The 24,979-nt window shown below is 38.3% G+C and overlaps 1 protein-coding gene across 5 annotated transcripts in view; it reads left to right on the top strand.

Moving 5' to 3' along the window:
• The window catches only part of USP15 (ubiquitin specific peptidase 15), a 52,557-nt gene that overhangs the window by 23,670 nt on the left and 3,908 nt on the right, over nt 1-24,979 (top strand). The window contains exons 7-19 of one of the 5 annotated variants that reach the window (XM_083574423.1): nt 6,340-6,423; nt 11,917-12,061; nt 12,466-12,639; nt 13,096-13,254; nt 15,194-15,418; nt 17,375-17,458; nt 17,551-17,645; nt 17,787-17,978; nt 18,802-18,917; nt 20,213-20,485; nt 21,976-22,046; nt 22,594-22,709; nt 24,762-24,911. In XM_083574423.1, coding sequence (XP_083430549.1) covers nt 6,340-6,423; nt 11,917-12,061; nt 12,466-12,639; nt 13,096-13,254; nt 15,194-15,418; nt 17,375-17,458; nt 17,551-17,645; nt 17,787-17,978; nt 18,802-18,917; nt 20,213-20,485; nt 21,976-22,046; nt 22,594-22,709; nt 24,762-24,911 — 1,884 coding nt within the window. Of the gene's footprint in view, nt 1-6,339; nt 6,424-7,559; nt 7,744-11,916; nt 12,062-12,465; nt 12,640-13,095; nt 13,255-15,193; nt 15,419-17,374; nt 17,459-17,550; nt 17,646-17,786; nt 17,979-18,801; nt 18,918-20,185; nt 20,486-21,975; nt 22,047-22,593; nt 22,710-24,761; nt 24,912-24,979 lie in introns of those variants that run through there. The other 4 variants (XM_083574422.1, XM_083574426.1, XM_083574425.1 and 1 more) reach the window with 4 other exon arrangements.

The following is a 24,979-nucleotide window of genomic DNA, read 5'->3' on the forward strand; positions in this document are numbered from 1 at the left end:
AAACATATTAAATCAACTTTTGTCTGCATTCTTCAGATACTTCAATAAGTCACATCACTGATGAAAGTCATTTTAGCTCTCTTTCCATGTTGATAATTCATCTTAATACATGCCAAGTGCTTGGGTGTTCATATATTCTTGTTTCGCTATACTTTTTACGTTATAGGCATGGAATTGTTTGTTACTTTTACATTTTGTTTAGCTCATAATTGAAGGTTTAGATATTTGACTAGTAGTAGAAGTAATGGCTTGTAATAAATTATTTACACTTTATTCCACCCAGTATGAGATTCCATAGTCACTTTGGTTTACATTGAGGTCCTCCATTGCTATTAGAAAACAGATAAACAGAGGACTCTCAAAGAATAATATTAATTGTGAAATGAAAAACTTCTTCAGAAATATATTTAAGCAGCAATTAATCAAAGCAAAACAAGAATTTAAAGTTTTTATTTTCAAAAGTATCCTGATTAAAAGTTTTTAGTCACATGAATATTTACTTTATTAAATTAAACATTTTCATGAAGTCATGGAGGCTGCATACACTCTTGAATGTGATTTATAATACATATACCATATTACTCTCTGCAAATTTTAGTTTTACTGTTAATTGTTGTTATATTGACGACAAAGTCAAGAATCCTCCAATCTCTTTGAAATCAATAGGAGTTCAAACACAACTGGTTTAGTTGGTCATTATTTTTTCTGACAATGGGTATGCCAGGTGTACTCATATCTTTATATCTAAGCAGTCTCATGTAGCCAAATGCTTTTCTTAAACACTTTGCTCCAGGGCCATTTAGCTAACTCTTCTAAGAATGGGATAGGTAGCTTGGGGTAGAACATATTCTTCTTTGCACATAGAATATTCTAGGTTCAATCTCTGACATTTCCACATATAGCTAGGAAAGGATCTGTCTGGAAACCAGATCTAATCAGTCCACGCAATGATACGCTATGTGGACCATTGTCATGACTCAGTTTAAGGCAGATTCCTATGTTTCTGTGATAATTAACAATATTCAAATTAGCTTCTCCTAATCTTGAATATTTGGACTGTTGAAGTCAGTAACTCTTGGATCCAATTTTCATTTTCCAACCTTCCACATGGAAGGCTGTTAGAAGCTCTTTCCTCACGTCAGGAACGACTCCATACCAATCTGTATATTTTTCAAACTGCTTACCGCACTATTTAATTATATTGCATGGGTAGTCCCAGGACGGCATGTTCCTCACAGTCTTTAACCAGGCATATGCATGTAGCACGTGGCTTGTAAATGTTACTCCTTTTTGTAATTCTATGTCAAAGCTAAAAGCTGTGCTCAAGACCACCACACTCACCCACCCTGGAACGGTGTCTCCTCATGTGTTGGATTTAATGTAAAAATTGGCTGAGACTGTCATGAAGGAATCGTTCATTATGAAACCTTACCAGTATTTGGTTATGTCTCATTTAGCAGGACTGTAAAAAATACTGAAGTTTATTATAGGCCAGAACACTTTAGTGCACTTCATTCTACGGCATGCTGTGTTTGCTTTCTTTTTTGTGCATTTAGCAATTGCTGAGGACAACAGATTCTAACTGACAATTTCTCCTGTTGGCATGGTTTCTCTTAAGTTCTAGCATCTGGTGACTAAATGTGAGCAAATTAGCTTGGTAGACTAAGATGAGATGATTCAGTTTTGACATGGGGTGTGATCCAAAATCCTCTGTATACAATGACACTTCTTTTATGAAAGAAAGTCATAAAGTCACCCAAGTATTATTCATCTTATGTGTCTCTTAATGTTTGTGGTACATTTTCTTGTTAGCGGAATATGCTGTGTATGCCATAAGACCCATTCAGGCGTGGCTACGATTCTTTATATTGGGATCCTTTAATTGACTTTAATATATTTAAATCTTGCAGAAGCAAGCTTCCATGTCTGTATACCTAATTTTGTCCTCAGTTTCTTCTTTGTTTTAATATACAGACAAGGAATCTTGCTTCTGCGAACGTAGTGCCTCTAGATGGATTGGAGGTCATAGAGATGTATTTGACCAGCAAATTCCTAATATACTGCTTTCAGTAGTAGGGTAATAGTAGTGTGGTTCTTCTATACAAAAAATAGTAAAAAAAAAAAAAAAAGACAAAACACATTTCTTTAAGGCAGCTGTGTCTCAGTGTCCTATTTTTAATGTGAAGAAAGCTATCGGCAGATATTTTAATAACTCTGGAATTAACCCCTTGGAATGAATCCTAACTCCTAGACCGGATGCACCAACAATGGAAGTGAATAAAAGATTCCTTCTTCTGATTTTGCGATAGCTGACACTGTAAAACTGTGGGTTACCTTGACCATGTACAGTTTTGTGGGTCGCCTCAAAGATCCAAGAGTTGCCAAACTAATTGTGTGAGTTTAGCTATTCTCAGCTAAAACAATGTAGAATATTTCCATGCTGAGGTACGGTTGTTTAACCATCCCCGAATAACCGCACATTTCTGATTAAAATAACCCCATGTGCAGGCTGGGGACATTTGAGCATTGCAAACTACTTTTCAAACTGCATGACATTTTAGAAGCAGATTGAGTCAGCATGGGTATCAGCTGTTCAAAAAGGTTGCTTGATCCCATACAAAACACCCCTTTGTATCCTCCTCATGATTTGTGATTAGAATGTTAATTCAATGTTGATGAACTAATCTGATAAATTATTGTAAGTGGGTTATAATTTCTGTATTACCTCGCTTGCTCACTCCCCACTCCCCGGCATGCACATAATTTTAATATATGCTTCTCTATTATTGTCAGTTCATTTTATGGTGTGTAATTATTATTTAGGGGACCACAGCACATCATTACTATGCTTGTTTTTCTCCAAAGCTTTGTACTGCTCATTACCTTACCTTTTCTTTACGCTCGGAAGGGATTATTGCTTCTTATGTCGAAGTATTGTGAAGATTAGGAATATATTTGAAACATAGCTGCTAAGTTGACTTTGAAGATGGAATTGATCGGAACATGGAAAAATAAAATCCCACTCCATACCAAGATATTGAAGGATTGTACTTTCACATTAATAATAATAATAAATACCCCGCCCAACACATATGGCCTCTGACACATACAAAAACGTAATGAAACATCAATCAGTAACAATCTGATCCAATATAAAAAGTCACAATAACTTTAAAATAAACAACATATATACCAAATAAAGCAACATTCAACTATCCATCAGAATCTAATTGTAAACAGTAAAATTAAACATTAGCAAATAATAATTAAACAGTTTACACTTATCAACCACAATAAAGAATTACCAATCTATAAGCAATAAAAATGACAGCAAACCACAATGCATAAAATACCACAAAACATACAAAACCATGTAGAAGGATCAAACTGAGAAACAAGGACACACAACTTGTAAAACGCCATTGATGATGAAGAACAGAAAGTCTCTCTCCCCTCACACTTCTTCCTCTCTTATGAAGGCTTCTAGGGCTTGAGGGTGGGCAAAGGCAAGAGGGAAATGCCATTGCCTGATGACCAACAGAAAGGCTCTTTGTCTGTTCTGGATTGGGATTCTGAAGCCAATGAAACCATTTAAGCAGTCTTGATAAGTGTGTTAAGGTAGAGAAAGTGCTTATATGTCCACTCCTCTGATTTAGTTAACTCACCTGAATTAGTTAAACTAAATCCTATGTGTAAGTTGGTTCCTCCTGTTGTGTAAGACCAGTTTCATTGTGGTGTGGTTTGTTATAGCCGTTCATGTGGCTTTAACAGAAGTTCACAGAACGCTGCTATACCAATTCATTTTTGTAACCCCTTGTAAAATAAGTACTCGGCATTAAGTCGTGATGCACACAAACTTTCACTTGCCAGCTTAAAATAGGTGGCCAAAAAAAAATGCACCCAATGAATTTCAGGGGTAATCTTTTGTAGGTGTGATTTGCCAGATGTCAGTCTTACATTTACTATCTATGTGTGACCCTCTTCCCCCAAATGCAATTATTATTTTTAAGAAATACAGATGAGACTTCTTGTCAAGGCTACAACATTATAGAGGCTTCAGACGAGGACTGCTACAAAATGTTGCAGTTTATATTCCACCACTGAGTATTCCATCCAGCCGTAGCCGCCTCAGAACTCTAATGGCTCAAGCGTGCCTTTCCGCGAAGATTTATTAAAAATTTCTTCCAATAATAAACTTGCATACTTCTGCAAACATATGCAGAAGCTACTATTTTATTTTGGAGTGGTCCTGATTTGCTTCCTTAATTGTAGGCATGATGGAGGGAACTAGTAGGACAATGTTACGCTGTTCCCAAAACCTCTGAGAGGGAATAGTCTTGCTCAGAACTTCATTAAGTCTGGAATGGAGGCATGTTTAGGCCTCTTTGTAAGGTTGGGTGAAGAAAGGTAGGCAACTTTAGAAGTGATTAAAGGATTAAGGACTCCTTTTCTCTTCCCGTCTTTCCCTGGAGTGCTAGGTAGTGTCGGAGGGCTGCCAGCCCCAAACCTAAGAATTTGCTAGCTTTTTAGTTAGGCAGTTGAGGATGGGAATATATGCAGATTTTCCTTTTTTTCCTTCTTATTTTTCAGTGAACAAGAGCATTCCATAGCTTAAAACTGCTCGATACATTCTCACAGTCTGCCTACCTTTATTTTCAATACACCCTTCCTTTGGTGGAATCTATACACATATAAAAACCGTTCTGAAAATGCTTCTTTTTTTTTTAAGCGGTTTTGAAATTTCATTGAATTTCCCATAAGGCTCACCATTGCCATCTAGTGTCACATTGTCTATTGCTCTTAAAGCACACTTAAAACGTGAATAGCTGAGTCCTTTCTCTCTATGCTTAACTACTATCAGGATTCTGTAAACTCGGATGGTTTTTTTATTTTATTTACAAACTTTGATACCTCTGTGTACCTAGAGAGTTCCCCAAGTATGGAGGAGTTACCATCTTATTTTCATCCCATTTTGCTTTCAAATGATAGGCCTTCAACCACCTGATTTCACTCTTCAATGGAGTGGTTAGTGGTAATAGACATTACTGGCTAAAAACAAACTTAGAACAGAAGAGCCTTTTTATGAGTGTTTAAAGAAAGGATCAGAATGTGGCTGTTCGCTGGATGTAACATTCTAAACTCTCTTGATGAGTGATTATACTTTATTGATAGAGGCACTTTGATAAGTTGGTGCTATTTATCTTTAACCTCTTTCAGAATGGGTGTTTCCACGATATGGTAGTATTTTTACTTAGTTCAAAATGATTGATAACATTTTGAATACTGGATACTAATATGTATAAAGTTTAAATCTTCTCATTGAAGGTGGCCTTTGTTCTAATTATCAGTGTTGATGTCATGCTTGGTGTGTTTTCATTGTGGATCATGGAGGGGAAACTGTGCATTGACATAGGCCAGACGTAATTATTTTAACTAGGTAGCATATTAGGTTAGTTGATAACATTATGTTCCAAAGGAGCTGTTGTGCTCTGTTTGGGTTATACTATTTTGATGGAGCAGATTGTAGCATTTTACTTTTAAAAAGGGTGAATCATAGAGTTGGAATATTGAGGTATGTATAACCATCCTTTTGTGAACCTGTAGTCTTCTGTCTGACTTCGTTGCATGAAATGATGTTATATGTTTAGATCTTTCCCAACCATCGTTGGAGTTTATTTGAAATTGGTGCACTTTTGGCTTGGCTTCCTTGGTTAATAGTACTAAAATGCAGCTTTGTAGTATAAATTTTCATAGTCAGTGTTTTTTTCAAATAAAATAACAAATCAAGACTTCAGCATTTCTTATATAGATAGCTGAATATGAAATACTGTTTTGACAATGCTTTTTTAGTGTAGTGATGGTCATAAGTTGGCTTAAAATAGTGAATTGAACTGGTGCTTTAAGGTGCTGTTAAACTTGCTTTCAGAGTGCTTATTGTTAATGTACTGTTGCACTTTCACAACTAATTATTAAAAGCGTCATAAAATAGTGACTCTTGCCATTAGGGAGAAGATGCATTTCATTTGTGACGCAATTAACTTGTGATTTTTGGTAAAAGTATATCTTTGCCAAATGTTAATTGTGGCTTTGGCTGTTTTAATTCCTGTTTTTGTGTTTTTGTTTTTGAGATAACTGTGAAGAGTTACAAGTGAAATGTTTTTTTTAAATGTTTTGAGGTTGGACAACTTTCCTTGGCTGTTTGTTGCTCTGATCATGAAAACCTTATTTTTCATACTTATTTACATACATTGTTCATCTGTTAGCTTTTCCTTTTTTTTTCATTATTAATTTTGCAGTCTCAGCATTTTTATCTAATTTAACATTTTCATATTTTTAAAGGTCCCCAGGTGCATCCAATTTTTCAACTTTACCAAAGATCTCTCCATCTCTATCAAATAATTATAACAACATCAACAACAGAAAGTAAGCGACACATCTTAAGAACTTTTAATATTAATCATCCAAGTATAATTTCAAGGCAAAACTGTTTTAATTCTAGATAAATAACTTGGATGGACTGTATTGCTGTGGAACTGCAGTGATGCCAAGTCTTAAAGGTCACCAGTACCCCAAGGTGTTGAGAGAGAAACTAACAGAAGAAGATCGTTTCTGCTTTACTTTTTCTTCAGAACCTTGATACTGCATAATCACCCTGATACTATACAGCACCACATTCTGATTTGAAACCATTGCATTAAAAAAAGACTTCAGCAAAAATGGCATGCATGGAACAAAAGTCACATAACATTGCTCAGGCTTTTCAAATCTTGGGGCTTGGCATTCAGATTTTTGTAATAAATAAAAAAATTTAAAATTGTCCAGTAGCACCTTTCTAAGGTGTTACTGGATAATTTTTAATTTTTTAAATTTATTTCGACTGCGTCAGACCAGCACGGCTACCTACCTGAATGTAGAGATTTTTGTGACCACGGGAAGTTTTGGGATTATATGTTACAGCAAGTAAAACCTCAGCAAATTACATTCTGGATCCATTTTGTTATAAAGACATAATTCTATATGTTTCCCTAACAAATATTTAATATGCTAAACCTGTTTTTAAAAACTTGGGTTAACTCATCAAACTAGCCCTCTTAATTCAAAACACACATCCTGCAGATGCATTGCATTTTCTGCCATCCACTACAAATAGGAAAGTGTCTATTAAATAGTTCACATAGAAGCTTCCTCGTAGAAATACTGGAAAAATAACGGAAGCTACAAATCCAACTTTTCCTTTCAGTCTAAACATCTCAGTTTGTGGCTATGAATCGAATGTGAAAATGTTTAAGTATTTAAAAGCAAGATAATTTCTAAATATTTTATACAATATCTTCCAGTTAAATACTGCATTTATGAGAAGGGAGTTTTCGTAAGGGGTGAAGTGGCTTCCGCTAATTGTGAGTAGCCCCAACTCTCTCAGTTAAAGAAATGCATGTATTTAACTGCAGTCTATTGTAGTTTGTTTGTGTGTCTATAGTAAGTACAGAAAAGTTTTCTTTTTGGTGTGTATAAACAACCTAACCACAGCCTAAACTGATCTTATCCTTTTATTAGAATACTGATAGCCTATGTTAAATGAAAAAGCATATCATAATCTCTGAAGCCATGGGACAGTGGCCGCCTGCTTTAAATCTCATTTTAAAGTGGAAACTAAAAATTTTCAGAATCAACAGAAGTGCCCTGGGCTTATATTAAAAAGGGCAGCTACACTTCCATTTCATGGAACTGTCCAGCAACTGGCAGGCAGGTACTTTTTATATTTTTGAAGTTCAAAGATGAAAATGCACTTTTAGAAGGAAAGGTTATAGGATGTGCTTTTTTTAATTCAGCATACGTGAGGTTTAATTTCTAAATCTCAGGGCCTATTTGCCTAGCCTTAGGGAAATACCTTACATGTTACTGTAACTCAACATTTTAGTTTAAACAAGGGCTGGGGAAAACTTACGTTGCTAGCTACCTTGGGTTCATTGTAGGAAGGCAGGTATGAATGTTTTATTTACTTGTTCCTTAAAATATTTCTAATCCACCCTATATCAAGTGATCTTGGAGTAGGATATGTATATAAAGCAAGCGTGACTAGCCTGTGGCTCTCTAGATGGTGTTAGAATCCAACTCCCATCAGCTCTTGCCAGCATGGCTTATAGCTGAGCAGGGAGGAACTGGTTTAACTTCTTAAAGCATTTGCATGTAAACTCAGAAGTACCCTTGAATTTCTTTTTTCTTTTTCTGGTCTTAAGTTCCTTATGTTATGTTGAAAATCTTCTGACTTTAGAAGCAGCTTTTTGGATTTGCTTGAATAAGTGGTGGGCTGCTGACCAGTCCTGTTTTGGATGAAAACACTGCCACGTTAATCCTCTGAGTAGCCCATTAGTAAGTGTTGGTTTCCCCCCCTGGATTTGTCCCTTTTCAAAAAAATGGGGAATATTATTTAGGTTAGATTCCTGTACCAAGTTATTTGGGAGTAAGAACCTCTGAATGCGCTGGGTCTTACTTCTGAGTAAGAATGTCTAGAATTACAATGTTAAGAAATTGTGATTATCCTACTCCATTAAGCTCTAGTCTTGAACATACTTGAATGCATTTTACTAAGCTCAATACGTGCATTTAATTGTAAGCCTGGGAATAGAAATCGTGTTTCCCATTAAAAAAAGCTGGTTAACAGTAGGATATATGTAGTTTGACTCTACATTTAGAATGTTACTTATTTCTAATATTGACTCCAAAATACATACTGCATGACATCTTTTGAAAGGGGGTGAACTTTTATGTCATTACTTCTCACCCTAGTAAATTAATCTCTTATTTTAGAGCACTGTCTTCTGTATCTGTGGACTAGCTAAATATTTAAAATATAACTGATATCTCTTGCCCATAGGACATTGATTTTCCTGGCCAGGAGTTGGAGTGCACATATTTTTTAAAAATATTTTCTTTCAAGTGTCTGCTCATTTAAGATCATGCCTCCAAATACATAAATAAATAAATAACTTCAGAAATCAAAAGTGAAGAAATATGTTTGTTAAAATATGTTAGCTAATTATTAAAGTAGGCAGACAGCTCCTGCATTTATAAATTTATTTTGTAGCCTAACGTATTCAATAAAATTATATCCTATAAATATTCATTTTCACAAATCCACATAAAAGGGGAAGAAAACTGCAATGCATGCAACATCATTCATTGACAGAGGCTACAGCTCATTTGTCTATCCATTCTTTTATTGCCAAAGAATCTATAACCTTCTGACACCGTTGTAAATCTATTTTGTTTGAGCAACTCAGTTATCACAAGCTTGCACTCTTCCAAATTCTATCTATTGCTTATAACTTTCGTGAGTCATGGGTACGTTTAATCATTACCTACCATCTTTAACATGGATCTCACAGGATAATGCAATTGATAGGAGAACTTCATAGTAATATGAGGCATTTGGGGCAGAGGTGATCTGTGAAAAGAAAGAAGAGCATCTGCCTAAACTTTATTGTCCATTCCCATATTTCTTAACACTGGGTTGTATCCCACTAAGTCCTACTCAGAATCAACGTATTGAAATGAATAGACTTAAATTAGTCATGCCCATTAGTTTCGGTGGGTCTTCTCTAAGAATGACTAATGTTGTGTAAAACCCAAAGGGTGGGATTCACCTAACCAGGCCCATCTGTGGAAGCCGAGGCCAGAACTTCTGCATGCATATTGGGGCTTCTGTTGCCCCGGGTACCCCCTGAAATGGGCTTAAGGGGGTCAGGAGAATCCCCAGAACAGAACAGCTGAAATGGATTGCACAACTGGAACAATTGGAAGAGTGAAATGTTGAATTCCACCCATAACGTAGAAAGGAATTGGGGAAAGTAGCTGCTATTTCCAGGGACTTGAACAAGAGCCCGCCCCCGTCCCCGCTTCTCTAGCAGAATATTTTTTTCTATTCATGGTTGTACAGAAGTGATAGGTTTTACAAACATTTACATTCTATTGTGTTACAATTGCTATCAGCGTTAAAACATATCTTCCCTTACATTAGTTTGATTTCTGCTTATGTATTGGGAAGAAATCAGGACCACTTCCGTTAGCTTGATTTCGCAGGAATGCATCTGCAGTGCTTTGCACTCAAGATTATGGACATACCTTAAAACTGGTGTGACCTTTCAGTGTTATGGCTTTGAGCATCTTAGTGACTTAGCAAGCATTCTTCCTTAAGCCTGGTCACGTGATTCTGTAACGTATCTCATTGAAATTCAGATTCTCCAGGCTGAAATACGGGTAAGGCAGCTAAGGGTAATGCATGTAGGGATTTCATGCATGCCACCTCATGTTTAAACTTGCCCATGCTGGCCCTTTCATATGTATTATTACATCATTGTGGTATGCTAATGGTACCTATGAACTGACCATTGCATGTGGTAAGTTCACTTAGACATAATGGACTACACATGGATCATTGGATAAGCACTTTACCAAGTTTTGTTTCTTTGTGATGGTTGGTGTTAGCTAAAGTGCTTTCCTAGGAAACACAGTGTGCTGAATGAAACTGTTACAAAGTGATATTCTAATATACAGATTAAAACAAATAAAACTAAAAGCCCTCTTCTAGTTTCGCCCCTTTCAGACTGGACCCAGAAAGCCTCTAAGATGGCATATATTGAGGTGGGATTAGACTGTTTCAGCTTTGGATAGATAATAAAATAAAATAGCAGCAGAGTGAATTTATTCATTTGAAGACAGTTCTGCATCTTGTGTGTGCTCTAGCGCATACATATATACTTTCCACCTGTGCAAGGACACCCCTGTTATTTTCGGATCCACATCTTGCATATTCATCCTACAGGCTACATGGCTGGAATTCAATGTGCATATGTTACATTAGTATCATTGGCACATCAGTGAAACATAGCTGAATTGATAGACATGTATGCAAACAAAATCGTGGTAGTTCCTGAATAAGCTGGTGCTTCATTGTGATATTTTTGCCCTTTCATTTCTCTTAAGTATGCTTATTTTAGACCTCCTTAAGTACATTACCCTTCAATTAGCAAGTATGTTTCCTGTTAGGGGTCTGTTCTATGCAGGCAAAGAAGGCTATAATAATGCGAGTTAAAATGCATTACTAAAAGGCATTGTACACATTCTTTGTCACTCCAGGCTGCCTTCCGCAGTCTGCTGGCTCATTCTGTCCTAGTGGCGAATCCAAAAATAGATCCTCATTGCATTGGGCCAGTGGTGGCCTTGGATATCTCAACTTCTACCTGTAACTGAAATATAATTTTGCTATTCCATTTTTTCTTGTTTATTTCTAACGGTAGCAAAATGTAAAAGAAATATGCTCTATATTGTTGCTGTTCATGCCTAAAGTCTGAATGTGTTAAATTTGTTTGAAAAATGAATAACTAAGTGAGCTGTGGATCTGTTCTTGTTGTTCAAGGGTAGAAAGAGAGCAAAGGTAGCAGCCTGTACAGTAGTACCTTGGTTCCCGAACTTAATCCATTCCAGGAGTCTGTTCAACTCCCAAAACCGCTTGAAAACCAAGGCGCAGCTTCTGATTGGCTGCAGGAGCTTTCTGCACTCAAGCAGAAGTTGCATTGGATGTTCAGCTTCCCAAAAACTTTCGCAAACCAGAACACTTACTTCCGGGTTTGTGGCATTCAGGAGCTGATTTGTTTGACAACTAACCCGTTCGGGAACCAAGGTATAAGGATTGTGATGTCCCGTCCCGTCCCCCCGCCAGAGGTTAAGTGGTGGAAGAGCTTAAGGGCCTTTTCTGAGTTTCAAGTACAGAATTGACATTCTTCAGCTATACATACAGTACTTACTTAATCTAGACAGCCATTTATTTGTATTTTACTGTGTAAATGTACAATTATACATATACATCGTAGCTACAGATAATGCAATTACATTGTGAACTGTTCTGTTTTCTTCCAGTGTGAAAAACTCAAATTATTGCCTCCCCTCATACACTGCTTATAAGAATTATGACTACTCAGAGCCAGGAAGGCACAATGAACAGCCTGGCCTCTGTGGCCTAAGTAACTTGGGAAATACATGTTTCATGAACTCGGCAATTCAGGTAGATGTTTCAGTGTGCTTATTAGGTTGGAAAGGGTTTTTAAATGATAAAAAAGAGTTGCTGGTAGAATAATATCAGAAACCCATAGTTGAATTTATATAGGTAAATGCCATGTTTCCAATTCTATTGTTGTGCATTCTTTAAACCCTTTTATACAGAATGGCTATTGGCAGACAAAAACATAGCTGGAATCCTGCTAAATTTATTTAGTTATATGAGCAATGATAAACTATAGGCTTTGGAAAACCAGTCGCCTCGTTAAGCTTACATAATACTTTTGTAGTGCTATGTGACGAGAGTGAAAAAGAAATGGGGACTTGATAGGAAACCATAAAAACCGAGGTTGGAATTAAATGGCTAGGCCTGTCTTGTATACATAGTATTTCATTTACATTTGTTTACAGTGCCTGAGCAACACCCCTCCACTCACAGAATACTTCCTCAATGATAAGTATCAAGAAGAGCTGAATTTTGACAATCCTTTAGGAATGCGGGGTGAAATTGCAAAATCTTATGCAGAACTCATTAAACAGATGTGGTCAGGAAAATACAGTTATGTCACTCCAAGAGCATTTAAGGTAAGAAGTAGGTCCTGGTATGTTCAGATTTGTGTTTATAGATGGTATATGACTTTGCAATAGAGTGAGACTGTTAAAAAGTGGAAATGTATTAATTGAATGTTTTCTTTATTATTATTTTTTAAATGAATCAATGGACACTGAAATACATTTAAAATGTTTTAATTCTGTTGTTGCTCTCGTGTCTTTCTCTAGACACTTATATCTAGCCATAATAATTTCTGTTCTATCTGTAGCTCAGATGGTAGAGATGAGACTCTTAATCTCAGAGGGGAAATAATTCCTATAGTCAACAGCAATCCCCTTTCCTTGCCCCCAAGTCCTACTGCACACTACTTCAATAGTGTATTTTAAGAAACTAGGCGAGAGAGAATATATTTTTACCATCTGTTCTTAAAGCTCAGTTACGTCATGTCAAGTGGCACCAGCATAGTAATCTTGTGGTGTTATCCCTAGACACAGGTAGGACGATTCGCACCACAGTTTTCTGGATATCAGCAACAAGATTGCCAAGAACTTCTAGCCTTTCTTCTTGACGGCCTACATGAAGACTTGAATCGTATTAGGAAAAAGCCTTATATTCAATTAAAAGATGCTGATGGTAGGCCTGATAAGGTAAATGTTGATTTCATTGCAATATATTTAGAATATTAATCCAAAAGTATATAAAAATATATTGTCAACCCATAAGCAGCTGAAATTTGGAATAGAACTCAAAGAGGCATACAGTGGTACCTCAGGTTACATACGCTTCGGGTTACATATGCTTCAGATTAAAGACTCCGCTAACCCAGAAATAGTACCTCAGGTAAGAACTTTGCTTCAGGATGAGAACAGAAATCGTGCTCCGGCGGCGCGACAGCAGCAGGAGACCCCATTAGGTAAAGTGGTGCTTCAGGTTAAGAACAGTTTCAGGTTAAGAACGGACCTCCGGAATGAATTGAGTACTTAACCCGAGGTACCACTGTACTATATTGCTGTCACCAAACTCAGACAATTACTTAAACTCTCAAAGGTAATTAAAATGAACTAATGAAACTGAAGCAGAATGTGTATACTATTGATTTTTCAAAAAAGGCAGTTGCCGCTTTTCACAGTTGTGACTTTTACTTTGTTGATAGACAAAAGCGAACCAGCTGGACATAAGTTAAGCTTTGAGTGATCTTGTTAAAGAACAAGCAAGCTGTGAACTCCACAAAGGATTGCTTGCCAGTACAGTTGTACCTTGGTTTTAGAACAGAACGTGTTCCGGAAGTCTGTCCGACTTCCAAAACATTCGGAAACCAAAGTGCAAATTCCAATTGGCTGCAGAAGTATCCTGCAGCCAATTGGAAGCCGCGCCGGATGTTTGGCTTCTGAGGCAAAGTTCACAAACTGGAACGTCTACTTCTGGGTTTGCAATGTTCGAGTTCCGAGTAGTTCGTGAACTAAGCTGTTCAAAAACCAAGGTATGACTGTAGATGAATTTAACCAAGAGAGTAGAAATTGAAACCTATAGGTTAGTGGCAGGCTGCTTAGGGGGGCATTAAGTTACAGTGGTACCTCTGTTTACAAACTTAATTCGTTCCAGAGGTCCATTCTTAACCCGAAACCGTTCTTAACCTGAGGCATGCTTTCCCTAATGGGGCCTGCTGCTGCGCCGCTGGTGCGCGATTTCCGTTCTCATCCTTAGGCAAAGTTCTCAACCTGAGGTACTACTTCTGGGTTAGTGGAGTTTGTAACCCGAAGCGTTTGTAACCCAAAGCGTTTGTAACCCGAGGTACCACTGTATTTCGAAAGGGCTAATTCCATTTAAAATATTTGGTATTTTTATTCCTGTAACATAAATCTTAGCCAAGGCTCTAGTTTCCACTGATACTTGAAGACTTTCCTTTTAATACCTTGACATTCCTATACAGGAAATTGCTTACTTAAGCATTTGTGCCCCGCTCCCAGAGCGACTTAGAGACAAATAAAAAAGCAAGTAGACCAAGGTGCTATGGTCATGATGACTATAGAACCTCCAGAACCAAGGGCAGTATTCTTCTGAATACCAGTTGCTTGTGAATCATGAATCAGTGGTATTGTTTCGCTAGTCTCATGTCCTGTTTGGGGGCGGGGGGAGCTTTCCAAGGGTATCTGGTTGGCTACTGTGAGAACGGAATGCTAGATAAGATAGCAGTATCTCTTACATTCTTAGTAGTATTAGAGTGGCTTTAATATAGAAGAGAGACACAATCTAAGTCTGGGTTACTCTGCAGCTATTTTATTTCCTTGAGACTTTTCTGTATGAAAAACATTTGGACGTTTCTCATAATAAAAACTCCAGATAATTGGGAGGTGGTAAATGCCATATCCCAGCTTTCTGCTAACTTGAGGAAGCCCTACCATTCTTGCCTTTCGTGGTGTTTTCTAATACCCTTTGCTTGAAATAACTTGGCCCTTCTAATTCATGTGGTCCCTGTCGGTTGGTGTTAATCATTACACACCCATGCTCTGTTCAATACATTCAAGTGTTATAAAACAGTTCATGGGGCGGAAAAATACATTATTTCAAACATTTGCTTTTATTTAGGTGGTTGCTGAAGAAGCTTGGGAGAACCATTTGAAGAGAAACGATTCCATCATTGTAGATATATTCCACGGACTTTTTAAATCAACCCTAGTTTGTCCAGAATGTGCTAAGATCTCTGTAACATTTGACCCCTTTTGTTACTTGACTCTTCCACTACCCATGAAAAAAGAACGCACTTTGGAAGTTTATTTAGTTAGAATGGATCCGCTTGCCAAACCTATGCAGGTGAGAAGTATAGTATTTACCCATGTTTCATGGTCTACTAGGGAATAAATTGTAATTTGCTTCTTTCAGGTGAATTAAATATACCTGCCTTATGGAACAGTTCCATGTTCCTCATGGTAGACATGTGTACTCTGCCTGTAATATCTTGAATAGCAGGAGAGTTCATGAAGCACTTGAAAGCAACGTTTGACCAAAATTTCGTTTCCTTGCTTTTAGTGTTTAAATTGTTCTAACGTTATTCTCTAATCCCTGGCATTTTGTGTCATTTGATTTCTGTTTTGAAGTTATGTACTAATTACAGTTGCACATTACAGCAAAAAAATCTTGCAACTGATAAAGGAAATTGATATGTCTGCTTATATTATGAAAAAGAACAGAAGAAATGTAGCAGGTGTTCTGAGTCAGGCCCCTTTTGATTATTGTTGGGGCCCAATCAATTCTTGTGTTGATCGTAGTCCATGTTAGAAACTGAGATATGAAAGCTAGGAGCTACATGGCACCTTAAACCTAGGTTATGGGCGCAACAATGGAACATCTAGACACACTTTTCTTTATAACAATAATACAGAGCTGAAAATATTATGTTCATTTTTCACATGGTCTAGTCTTTCTCCTGCCCACCCCCTAATATTCTTAAGAGGGTCTTTTCTCCAGTCTTCAGAGAGGAGCTGGGAGTGGGGAGGCAGAAAGAGGTCCTCCTTTCCTTCCACTTGGCAGTTTTAATCTGAAATCTTAGGCCCAGAGCTCAGAAATGGCTTGTTCTAATGAAATTCCCTGTTGCAAAATGCGCCTAGAGCAATAGGAGTTTCAAAACACTGGTCGTAGTTGTTCGGTGTGTGTGTATCTCAAACCTGCATCGCTTGCCTACGTTAAAAAATTCTGCTGCCATAGTCACCAGATATAACCATTATAAATAGTGCAAGCTAAGTGCGTGTGTGTTTATTTTCTACATTGATGAATATCTGCTTTTGTTCATTAAATTGACTTGTTTGACATATAATTTCTCAAGGAGGCAGAATTTATAAATAGACACACAATGAGGCTGGTTGCATAAACACAAGCAATAAAAAAGGGTGTGTGGGGAATCATCAGATGATCTAGTAGATGATAGCACTTGTTTATAAGTGAAATCTACAACGAAGAAAGATGGTAATGCTTTACTACAGGCCGGAAAGGAGCTGGGTGTGTTTGGAAGGCAAGAAAGAAAATGCAGGTTGGAAGATGAGAGCTTTGAGATGGGACATGGCCTGCTCCTTACATCCGAAATGCAGCGTTACAGTTGTCCCCTGCAACATGCACACAAGCTATCAGAGATTGGTGTCCTAGGCTTCTGGGTGACCCTTACCTCAGTATGTCAAAGTCAACTGAGCTCATAGGCTATGAAAATGTATTTTTAAGGGGAAATAATGTGGTGATTTATAGCAGATCAACTATCATTTCTTGCTATATGGAGACCTTAGTTGCACCAAGTGCTAGGTCACTGGAAAGGTGGAAATTATTTTGGAATCTCTGGTTTTCCACAGTAGAAAACTGAGTTTGGCTTAACCAATAATCTTCCAAAATTCGAATATTAAAAAGAAAGTAAAAATCAGCACTTGGCATTTAGCATGGATGCCTCTTAGTTTGGCTAAATATAGGTTTGCCTGCTTAATCTGTGGTTGCCCAGTAACCGATTGTTCATGAGATCCTATGAAATTTCCTCACTAGTTTGAACCATTTGGTTCTAATCAAAATTCTTTCCCTTTCCATGTGTGGAATTAGACGCTTTGAAATTTAGATATATACATAAACAACAGCTTTATTTATACTGGCAAATCTCAGCTAGATACGTTTCTTAGCGCACTTCTTCCTTCTCATAGCCAATCTTATAGTCACATCAATGTATAAAGCTGGAAGTTATCTTAAGTTGCCTTTCCGCTTTCTTATTAATGACACTGTTTGTATTTTATTTTTTAGTATAAAGTAGTAGTTCCAAAAATTGGAAATATACAGGATCTCTGCACAGCATTGTCAACTTTGTCTGGGGTGGCTGCAGATAAGGTATGATGCTCCATAGACAATTGTAGATCATGTTTAATGTTGTCTGACTTTCTAAGCAAATTCAAGTGATACGTATTTTTATTTTTTTTTAGATGATAGTTACTGATATATACAATCATAGGTTCCATAGGATATTTGCAATGGATGAAAATCTGAGTAGTATTATGGAGCGTGATGACATTTATGTGTAAGTAGAAAATGAACTTAATCTAAACAGTATTCAGTTTGTCGTGAATTTCATGTGGTTTTGTCTACTAAATGACTGCTTGGCAAAATTGTGTGATTTATGTCACTATGTTTAATTGTGTGGGTCTGTATTCTGCCTTAGATTTGAAATTGGCATCAACAGAACTGAAGATACGGAGCAAATCGTAATTCCAGTTTGTTTAAGGGAGAAGTTTCGGCACAGCGGTTACAGCCACCACAGTGGTTCCACACATTTTGGTCAGCCTTTCCTTATAGCAGTGCCTAGAAACAATACTGAAGATAAGCTGTATAATCTTCTGCTTTTGAGAATGTGGTAAGCATACAAGAGAAATGCTGGGAATGCACTCCTAATTGCACTAAGAATGTATGTCACATATTTGGACATTGCTAACCTAGACCCCATAAAGGAAACGCAGGGCTGTGTTAGGTCACCTGGGTGCCAGAACAAAGCTAATGTTAGCAGGGATTATCACAATTGAAAAAAAAACCTTTGATCCTCCCTGCTTACCATTCATTACACTCCTGATACGTTAGAGGGTGCAGGGAGGGATAACAAAAAACCGTAAAGAAGTAAATAATCTGAGCGTATGCAGATTCACTTTAATCCAATCTCCATGATGGCTTAAGGAGGTTGCTTCTAGTGCTTCTCTGCTAAACACATTTACTTTGGAATAAGCATAGTTTTGTTGCAGACAATGATATATTTTAAAAGTAAAAACAATAAAAGGGGCATCTATATGTAAGCTGTTTGGATTGTTTTGGGTGGAGTCCTGGGCTTTGTAGCCTGGACTTTGGCCATAGTTGCACAACCATTAGTGTCACAATTGTGCCTGATCCATTTTATTTTTTTCCTTGCAAATACACTAACGAGTTAGAATAAATGTAAAATGTTTCAGAAGGATAACTTGGTATATAGTAAACTCTTGTGTTTCTACAGTAGTAGCAGTTATTCTCTTACACAGCTTCATGAAAGAGGAGCACTGCTCCCATTGAGGATGGGAGGAAAGTTATATTGTGCATCACCTTGTTTTGTTTTGTCTGACAATGTTTCGCTATTTGTTACTTGGGAAAATGCTGAAACATTTTTTTTAAAGATATATTTTTTAAAAAATTGTGTAACAATTGATGTGTTCCAGCCGATATGTGAAAACTTCTACTGAAACAGAAGACACCGAAGCATCCTTGCAGTGCTGCAAGGACAATGGTATCAATGGTAATGGCCCAAATGGAATTCATGAAGAAGGATCCCCAAGTAAGACCTGAATTATCAATAGCTGCCTAAAGCTTTGGTTCAGTTTTGAAAGGTGCTCTGAAACCTGCCTTGATTGTTGTAAACCTCCCATTAAATCTCTAGCGCTTTTGGATCTCAGGGACCACATTACAGAAACAGACAAAACACTTGTGGTGGGCCCATATTTCTTGCGTGTCAAGGCCCTGAGCCCTCCCCCATTTGTTGAATAATAAAACACATGGACACCAGTATTTTAGGTTAATGGGCTAATTAAAGCCACCACTTTATTGGCTACAGAATGCAGAATGTGAGTGGCATTGGCTTAGGCATTGGAAATGAACCGACTATATCTGACTTCTGCCCTCCATGCAGGTAGTCCGGTAAGGGTCAACCACCAGTAAGGGGAGCCCTGTTGATGTACATCAACTGAGAGCTTCCCCAGGGTCCCTGATGGGGTCGTGTCATGGCCCTAGTCTATACCTGTAGCCCTTTAACAGAATACCCTTAAAGAGGAGGGGCAGGTGTTGGCCACAACCTCCCCTCCCATAAACCAGGTTTTACCAATGCCTAACCGCCAAACCCTACAAAGTTGTGACGATTGCTACGAGGTAGGTGAAAACCACATGGCTGATGCCAGTTTGCCAAGTGGAAAAATTCCTACCAGGCCCCCTCAACAGGTGACCGACCAAGGTCCATAGCAAGGCGAAGATGTCGTACGTATGAAAAAAGGGTGGAAGGGCAGGAGATCCGCTGTAGCAGGAACCAAGAGGGAGAACCCCTGGCTGTGTTGCTGCTTAAATATGGTAAGCCACGCCCCCTCCGGCTGACCGGATTAGTCAGCCGGGGGCATGATGTGGCCGGGACTCCCCTATGATGCGGGGGCAATGCAACACCCCCGCTGTACATGGGGAGAGCGCGTGGCCTGCCTGCAACACATACCCCCCCCAGGAGGGGGAGCATCCTTCACCAAGGTCAGTGGGCGAGTGTTCAGTCTGCTCTGGAGTGGGAGTGAGACTGTAGCAGCTTCAAGCAAGAGCGAAGTACAGGATATTAAATGATGCCCAACTTTTTCTGTAGCGATTTTAATAGCCCTTTTTGTGAGGAGTGGCAGAGCCAAATTGTGCTTAGCAATTTTATGTTTTTTCCCACAACTCTGGCATATGCCAATTAGAGTTTCCCTGTAGACCAGGGAGTCTTGCGCAGTCCTGTCCATGGTTCTGCATTAGAATGCCTCCTGTTCACTAAATTCACAACAATGTGAGATGTGTAACGTTCTGTGTAAATGACAGGCGGTGCCGCTGTATCCTCCATCCCAGGTGAAATGGAAACTGACGAACAAGATGATGAATCCAGCCAGGATCAGGAACTTCCTTCTGAAAATGAGAACAGCCAGTCAGAAGACTCTGTTGGAGGGGACAATGATTCCGAGAATGGATTATGCACAGAGGACTCCTGCAAGGATCAACTTATAGGGCACAAAAAGCGATTGTTCACATTCCAGTTTAATAGTTTAGGCAATACTGACATCAATTATGTTAAGGATGACACCAGGCATATTAGATTTGATGACAGGCAACTTAGGCTAGATGGTAAGTTATTGGTTTTTTATATAGTGGGGTAGCTTTGATTCTACTCCATTCTGTTGTTAACATTTCCTGTTAAAATGTTGTGTGTATTTTGTTGCTTTGCTGTTTATTTTTATCCTTTGTTTTGAGGCAAGCTCCTGAATGCTGATTACGATAAAAAAAAATCAAACCGTCATATAATAAAATGGAGATAAAATTGAAAATAGAGAACCAGCAGTAACATAAAATAAAAAGCTTGGTGGAATAAGGAAGTCTTTAGGGACCACAGAAAGCCCGCAAGGGATGGGGCCAAGCATGGTTCTTGAGTAAGGGAACTTCAGAAGTATGGGGCCGCTACTGAAAAAGCCCTGTATCAGGTGCTTGCCAAGCTGTTTGAGCACAGTGAAAGGTGTGAGATCAGGCCTCCCACACTTGATTTTGAGTCATGGGCAGGTTCATGTGCTTGTAGGTGGTCCAAATAACTTGTTCTATGGGTTGAAGCAGTAGTCTTCCAATGGCTCCAGCAAGGACCACCATCACCCTAAGACTGCCTCCAAGTCCTACTCTGGGAAGACAGCCTAGAACAGGGGTCAACCTTTTTATACCTACTGCCCACTAATGCATCTTTCTTGATGGTAAAATTTCCTTACCACCCACCAGTGCTCGATGGAAGGGGGATTCAGCTTGTGCCGTAGAACCCCCTACCGCCCACCTAGAATCCTGAAATGCCCACTGGTGGACAGTAGGGACCAGGTTGACAACCCCTGGCCTAGAAGGATACTATGGTCAGTGGTATCAAAAGGCACAAGGAGGCTTTCCCCACCCCCCCTGAGAACTTCTTTTAAGTCCATTCCCAAAAGATACACGAGTTTTGAGGCTGCCTGTGTTGGTTTACACCATTTTTTTCAATTATTATTTATGTCCCACCCTTCAGTTAAATTCCAAGAGCAGCATACACTAGAAAAAAATTTAAAAACCATTTTAAAAGATAGAAACATTACAGAATAAAAGCAGTTTCTGAGCTGTCTTCAAAGACAGTCTTGGATATAACTCGTTATATCACAACGTTAACACATTACATTAGCTCTAATCTAGAGATTCCCAAAACATGGTTAGCTGAGGTTTGGCTACTGTGTCTTAGTTTGGTTGCAATTGATGCCTAAACTGGATATAGTATATCAGATGGGTGTGTATACAAACTTGGCAAATGGTTAGCAAGTCTTGGCCCTTTTAGACAGTATTCTAGAGATGACTATGTACTACTAAGTACCTACATTGTATCTAGCGGGTACAAAGCCCAGGGCAATGTTCTAAAAGGATAAAAAACAAAATTGCGTATGTGATTAAAACAAATGCAGAACAAAAATATTCATGAAGTAGCTTTTTTTTTTAAACTCATGTAAGCCGCTTAATATGTTTGGGTTGGTACTTATAGGACTATTATTATTATTATAATTATTATTTATTAAAATAAATACAGCATTTTTAAAGGAGGTTTCTACTCTTCTGTTTAGAAAGATCTTTCTTGGCTTTGGATTGGGACCCCGAATATAAAAAGCGATTCTTCGATGAAAATGCCGCTGAGGTATGTGATTTTTTGTACAAAATAATAATATTCTGGTTGAATTAAGGAGTAGGCTAAAATGGCCATCCCTAACTCAGAGACGGGTACCCTGTTCAGAGGTGGGTAATTGGGGGCATCCAACTCAGGGGCCACAACTTGAGAACTCAAAAGGGTTTCAGGGAACGGAGCTTATTGAGCTGGTAGCAGAGAAGATTCTTCCCTCTTTTTTACTTTCACCTTCTGTACCAGCATAGTAAGCTCCCTCTCACCCAAACCAGCAGAAATCACTTTGCGCCACCACCTCCTGTCATTCAATTTTGGGGGTTGTCCTAAATGCTCCCCCCCCATCAGACAAATTCCAAAACAGGGCAAAAGGACACCAGGCCTAGGGAACGGTAAATTCTTTCGAAATAATTTAGCATAGTCCAATATAGGGAAAGCTTGTTTTCCATTTGGGTTAGCTTTTCCAGATTTGGGAGCTTGTAGACCTTGTTTTATAGTAAGACAACATCACTAAAATGAGTTTTGTTTTATTTGTTCTCTTAACGCAAGAAATACTTCTCTTTAGGATTTTGAAAAACATGAGAGCGTGGAATATAGACCTCCCAAAAAGCCCTTTGTGAAATTAAAAGATTGCATTGAATTGTTCACAACAAAGGAAAAGCTAGGTGCTGAAGACCCATGGTAAGAGCAATTGCTTAATGAGTGCGAATGGGTGGAAGGAAAGGGGTTAGAGGGGGGAGATTGCACAGCACTCATCAGATTGTATCCCTGACAATGCAAGAGGCTCAAATTTTACCCCAACTGCAGTTTCAAGTCCTGCTCTAAAGAAGGCTAAGCCTCAAGTATGGGATTCCCTACTAGGGTCATTCCATATCAAGTGATTCAAGTTTTTTATCTTGTGTCATTCAATTTTCTTAATACTTTGTACACTTTTTGACTGATCAAAACTCAGTTTAAATCTAAAATTTTATTTTTTTTAAAAAAAAACTCATCCCGTTTGTGAGTTATGAGGGTTTGAAATTTCTAGAAATTGACAATTTTGGCCTTTCCAGACTACAGAAAAACATTAAAAGCTCAGCCTAGAATTGAGATACGTCAAAACTGAAAACACCAATCTCTTCATGGGCTTTAATATGATATGTCACATGATGGACTTACTTTAAAATTTAAGTTTAAGTGACAAAAATTAACATTATAAAAAGGGATTAAAAATATTATTAAAATTTTCAAAAAAATGTATTTGTTATTTAATATTTCTAAGAGCTACCGGCAAAAATTCATGTTCAGATCTCAATGGGATCACATTTTTTAAAAAAATATTTTGTACATACATGTCTGCTTTATTGGGTTCTATTTAGGATAAATTGGAGTAAAATATTGTTTCCTGCTTGGCAGGGGGTTGGACTCGATGGCCCTTGTGGTCTCTTCCAACTCTATGATTCTATGATTCTATGATTCTATGATTCTTCTGTAACAAGACTTCAAACCATAATATCAGTTACATTTCTTTAAAAAGTTACTCAGTTAAAAGGTATCTGAAAAGCTAGTCAGGCTTTTCTTTTTAAAACGTGTTCCAAAGCCGAGTGAAAGCTTACTATATTGCATGTTAGAATTAACACTTTGAAAGAATTCTTGCTAGGAGAGATGGGTCCACATATTTCTTCCATTAGCGAGAGAAGTGAGGCAAGAAACATACAAGCCTAAGTCTCCTGTTTCTTAAGAAAAAAACTGAAAATATCTAAAGGGACGTATGTGCCCCAAATCCATAAAGACTCCAGTCATAAATGCAACTTACCCCATGTGTTTTTTAGCCCTTGGACAGTATAGATATGCTTAAGAGCTAGAGGAACCTTAGCTAGCTTGATGCCTTTCATATGTTTTGGACGACTCCCATCATATTTACAGGGATTGACAGGAGTTGTATTTCAAAACATCTGGAAGGCACCAGCTGGCGAAGGTTGAGCAGAGCGAATATGAAGGCCAGAAATAACTTAAGTCTGAAGAGCTAGGATTAGTCATTAGGAGTGGTAGGGACACGGGTGGCGCTGTGGGTTAAACCACAGAGCCTAGGACTTGCCGATCAGAAGGTGGGCGGTTCGAATCCCCGCAACGGGGTGAGCTCCCGTTGTTCGGTCCCTGCTCCTGCCAGTTCAAAAGCACATCAAAGTGCAAGTAGATAAATAGGTACCGCTCCGGCGGGAAGGTAAACGGCATTTCCGTGTGCTGCTCTGGTTCGCCAGAAGCGGCTTAGTCATGCTGGCCACATGACCCGGAAGCTGTACGCCGGCTCCCTAGGCCAATAAAGCGAGATGAGCGCCACAACCCCAGAGTCGGCCACGACTGGACCTAATGGTCAGGGGTCCCTTTACCCTTTACCTTTTATTAGGAGTGGTAAAGCATTCCGTTCGCATAGGCTTCAGAAGAAACAGAAGCAGGGGATCTCTCCAGATCACACTGTTAATTAGGATCATGAATTTAAATATGTAGATGTTTAGCTTATTAAGTATAGGCCCTAAAGCCGGTATGTGGAACATGTGTCCTTGGACTCCCAAACCCCACCAAGCCTCTGTCAGGATGGAATCTGGAGTGCCGCAGCTTCCCAGCCCCCGATCTAAAGAATACTTTCGTATTTGTCAAGTTGAGCTTTACTCAGTCATGGAGAAGCATTAATGACATGATGTTTTAATTTCTGTGTGACGCAAAGCTTTGACTTGAAATGTGTTTTTCTTGTAGGTATTGCCCAAATTGTAAAGAACATCAGCAAGCTACCAAAAAACTAGACTTGTGGTCGCTGCCCCCAGTACTGGTAGTGCATTTAAAACGTTTTTCTTACAGCAGATACATGAGAGATAAGTTGGATACTTTGGTTGACTTCCCTATAACGTAAGAAAACCATATTTAACAACAATTAAATAGTTTAGTTTTTTCTGTTTTGTTTTGATTTATTTATT

This window comes from Podarcis filfolensis (genome assembly GCF_964270895.1).
Source record: "Podarcis filfolensis genome assembly, chromosome: 10".
Classification (NCBI taxonomy): Eukaryota; Metazoa; Chordata; class Lepidosauria; order Squamata; family Lacertidae; genus Podarcis; species Podarcis filfolensis.